Genomic DNA, 4,118 nt, shown 5'->3' with positions numbered 1-4,118 from the left:
CCAAGCCCGTGCGGGAGAGACTGACCGGGGTCTCAGGTTGTTGGGGGAAAAGGGGGGGGGGGGCTGAGTTCGAGCCCCAAAGCTTTCCACTCACTTCTTCTCTTCACTCCAGCCCAAGCTTCGGCTGGGCCACGGCACGGGCCCCTACCCGGCATGTGTGGCCAGATTGTGGTGGTAGTGGTGGTGGTGGTCGTCGTGGTGGTAGTAGCGGCGGCGGCGAAGAGGAGAAGGTAGAGGCGGCGGCTGGCTGGCTCCCCCTCCGTCCCTCCGGTCTCGGCCGCCCCCGGCGCGCCACGGCCAAGGCCGGGTTAATTCATACGGGTGTTGAACTAATACGGTCTGCGCACGCGGCGTGCCAAGAGGCTGCATACAACAAACGCGAGGGTGCCTTGACCAAGGATCCACCAGTAAGTTAAGGAATTCAAGATCATATTTAAAATTGATGATCTGCTATACGCGCGCGCAACGAAATTATAAAATTAAACAATCAGACTCAATCCATATAGTGTATTCTTAAAAATATACAGAAATTGTACAGAAATGGCAAATTCAAATAGATGAAGACTTAACAAACGCCTGTGACAGACAGAGAACGACGGGTGAAATTTGAAATTAAGGAAAAAAGCACAAATCTCTCTTTGCCCAAGAAATGACTAGGTCATAAAGCCAAGTTTTAAGTAAGAATTATCACAATGTTACCTTGCACTCAAGTCAATCCCGTTTCTAAATAGATTGCTATACCTACATAAAATTGAAGTTTGACGTCAAGTGGCACATATTGGAAGTGTTAAAAAAAGGAGAAAATCACTCCAAAAATTGCTTACAGATAGCAACTTGGAATGAAAAGTAAATGAAAATTACAATGATAAACAAAAACAAGGTTTTTGTGTACATTTTTCAAATATCACTCCAGGTGAAAAAATACCTAAGTACAATTCTATCCAATGAAACAGCAATCACACAACATTACTTCAAATTTGTTTCACACATCAACACAAAGAATGGAAGGCAATGAAACAGGAATATGAGAACTGATAAGTGCACTACTCATCCAATCACATACTGTCATTCCATATTACATGCACAATAAAACCATTAACACTTTTTAGATTTAACTACAACAGCAAATTCATCAGAATGAACATGTCTACACGAGTAAACCAGCAAAAGCACCCAACATTCAGAATTGGCAAAATTAAGTACGCTAGTCTAAGCATTTTCAGTAATAGCTCCATTGTCAGATGTTGGGGTCATACCTCCACCATTCCCAATAGCACTATTTGCTGACCCAAGTCTAGCACAGGCTTTTTTATGCAAGAACCAGTGTAGCCGTTGACATTCTCGGTCACAATATTGCACTGCTTTACATTTGGAGCATTTTTTGGGAGCCTTTTCCTCCCCACATGTACAACAAGCTGAGGCAGCAGAGTCATTGAAACCTCTTTGACCATTAATAGCTGCTGAGATCACAGATAGGGCACTTGGAGAATCACTTGGAGCCAAGCTGGTGACCTAAAATGAAAGAAAATAAATATTCTGATTAGAACTAACAACCTTCCAACATGTCATTGAAAAAGAAAAGGTCTCTTGCATTTCTGATACTTAAAATATTTAGCATACCATTTGTCTTAAAAGGTTGCTCTCACGGTAAGGATATTCCCTTATACATTCTCGTAAGAAACGATCCTGAAGTTCTGATGTGAGAGGTTTGCCAGGTTGGGCTGGTTTCAACATACTTTTCACAAATAGCTCAATCGGATCCCACTTTTTGTCCTTTTCTTCATCTTTGGTCTTGTCTTCTTCATTTTCTTTCTATCACATGGAAATAAAAATTAATTATTGTACACCTGCTTGCAGGGAAAGTAAACAGGTATTACGCATGGTCAAATAACTGACAAGTGTACCTCTTTTAGTTTCATTTGTGATTGAAGCTGTTGTTGCCTCTGTTGTATCTGACATATTTCTGCCACAACAAAAGACAGATAGTGAAATTTGAATGTAGCTATTTCATTAGTCTCAGAACCCCGATGAGCCTCACGATCTCGTAAAAGTTCTAAGACCTTTCTCGCTTTGTCTAGATGATCCAATAAAACTCCATGTAAATTTAAGGCAACACGTACAGGGCTCATATTAACCTGAAATAAATGGTAAACTGTGTTGACTGATGTTCTGGATGAGTTCCAAAATATTTATGTACAGAATTCAGAATTACCTGCATTATAAATTTGTGTAAGGGGGCAGCAAGGAAAGGTTGGAGCCTGGGCTCTTTTTCCAAGCCTTGTGGAACAGTGTAATAGTCAATTTCCGATCTTGGAACGAAATTGTTCATCACAGCAACACAGTTATGATTACCTACAAAGAGAGAATAATGTGGTTAAACGAGGCATAGACCATTGTCGTAAAACATGTTTGAATGAAAACTTCAAAAAGTGGTCTCCCATACCAACAAACGCAGCCATCTGAGATGCTGTGCGACCAACTGAGTTGGTCTCATACATCTTAGCTCCTGCTTCCAGTAGCAACTGGCATAGATCGGTATTTCCAGACAAGGCAGCGAAATGTAATGCAGTATACCCATGTTCATGCTTGCCGCTATTGACATCTGCACCCTAGAAAAAACAATCAGCTGGTACTTTCATGACAAAACATAAACAGACCGGTTCGCAAACTCCGATTACCGATCCCTTCAGCTTCGACAACGGGTCACCATGCAAGCAGAACAGTGCTTGCCTAGCACAATAATACAATTAGTTCAGTGGAAAATTACCTGATCCAACAACATTTGAGCTATTTCCTTGTTTCCTTTGTAACAGGCATGCTGAAGCGGAGTCATACCGTTTTCGTCCACATAGTCAACATTGCCTAGCTTAAGGGCGGAAAGAAGGTTTTGAAGTCCGTTGACATCGTTGGCGGATATTTTCTCTAAAATTTCTTTCTCCTTGGCTTCCGTAACTTTATGCATTTTTTTAAACGTTAACTAAAACTTGTTGTGCTTTCTTGGTGATAATGCCGAATAACTTCTGCAGTTTTATCAAGACCTAAGATTCACATTCATTGTCCAAAAATGAGGAAAGGAACTAAAGTAGCCTCACTCCAACCTCAATATCAATAGCTACCATCCCCCTCGGAGGGAGGGCAGGGCAGGGGGGCGGGGGCGCGCAGGTGAAGTTCGGTCCAGAGCCTGGCCTGGCTGGCAGCTTGGTTGCTCCGCGCTCGCAGCTCGTTCGCTGGGCGGGCAGGTAAGCGGAGGTGGCCTGGAGCGGCGTCCCGGTCGACCGGCATTGTGTTTGTCCAGCAGCTCCAGCTAATGCTCCAGGACCGCGGCCAATCGCACCTGGGGCGGTGTGGTCCGCTCTGCACCATCAGTAAACTGCACTCGCGAAATTTTATGTTTTAATAGCGGGACAAAGACCATTCATTGGGATGGGACCAACGGATCGCCCCCTGGGCCTAGTGCGGTCCCGCCCCTGCCCTCTCCTCTCCCCACGCCCCCTTCCTGCCAGTCCGCCCCTGCCACGCCACACCACTTCCACGTGGTCTGCGAACGTTAGTAGTCATTTGGCAACCGACTCGGCTCGGCTGTCACCATATACTACTGGTGAGGGAACACCCAAGCCCGGACCGGGCAGGGCAACAAGTTCAAGCTCAGCACGGTAATTCGGCACACTGCCTGTCAAGACACGAGCCACTGTCCTCTGGCCGCTGATTGGCCTCCTAGAACTTCCTAAAACCACATGCTAAAACTCCTAAGGCAGGGTGGAATCATTCTGCGAGAGCAGACGCGCCGCCCCTGACACTGAGAGGGATTCGGAGGGATTCACTCCAGGCACCCCGGAGCTGCGCACTGAGGGGCGTCGCGTCCGGGTGCGTTGCCGACGCCACCGACAACGCCCACGCCCGAGGGGCGGAGCAGGGCGGAGCAGGGCGGGAGGCGGGGCGGCCCAGAGGCCACTTTCGCACAGAGATTGCCGAGAGCTTGTGGCGAGTGGCGAAACTGCTGCCCGGGACTGGCTGGACCACGAGGCCCAACCCGAGCAAGCAAGCCGGGCGGAGGGAGAGCAAAGCCCTCCAAGCCCGTGCGGGAGAGACTGACCGGGGTCTCAGGTTGTTGGGGGAAA

The 4,118-nt window shown here is 46.9% G+C and overlaps 1 protein-coding gene across 1 annotated transcript; it reads right to left on the bottom strand.

Moving 5' to 3' along the window:
- Positions 1-492: 492 nt before the first annotated feature.
- On the bottom strand, positions 493-3,060 carry LOC113218399 (ankyrin repeat and MYND domain-containing protein 2). The gene is made up of 6 exons (XM_026438738.2): positions 2,768-3,060; positions 2,444-2,609; positions 2,213-2,352; positions 1,905-2,135; positions 1,621-1,812; positions 493-1,512 (listed from the first exon to the last, which is right to left on the bottom strand). The coding sequence occupies exons 1-6, from the start codon at positions 2,960-2,962 to the stop codon at positions 1,210-1,212; spliced, it is 1,227 nt and encodes a 408-aa protein (XP_026294523.2). The 5' UTR covers positions 2,963-3,060; the 3' UTR covers positions 493-1,209.
- Positions 3,061-4,118: the final 1,058 nt, after the last annotated feature.

This window comes from Frankliniella occidentalis, unplaced genomic scaffold (genome assembly GCF_000697945.3).
Source record: "Frankliniella occidentalis isolate FOCC.00 unplaced genomic scaffold, Focc_3.1 Scaffold43, whole genome shotgun sequence".
Classification (NCBI taxonomy): Eukaryota; Metazoa; Arthropoda; class Insecta; order Thysanoptera; family Thripidae; genus Frankliniella; species Frankliniella occidentalis.
This window is presented reverse-complemented; position numbering and strand designations above follow the sequence as displayed.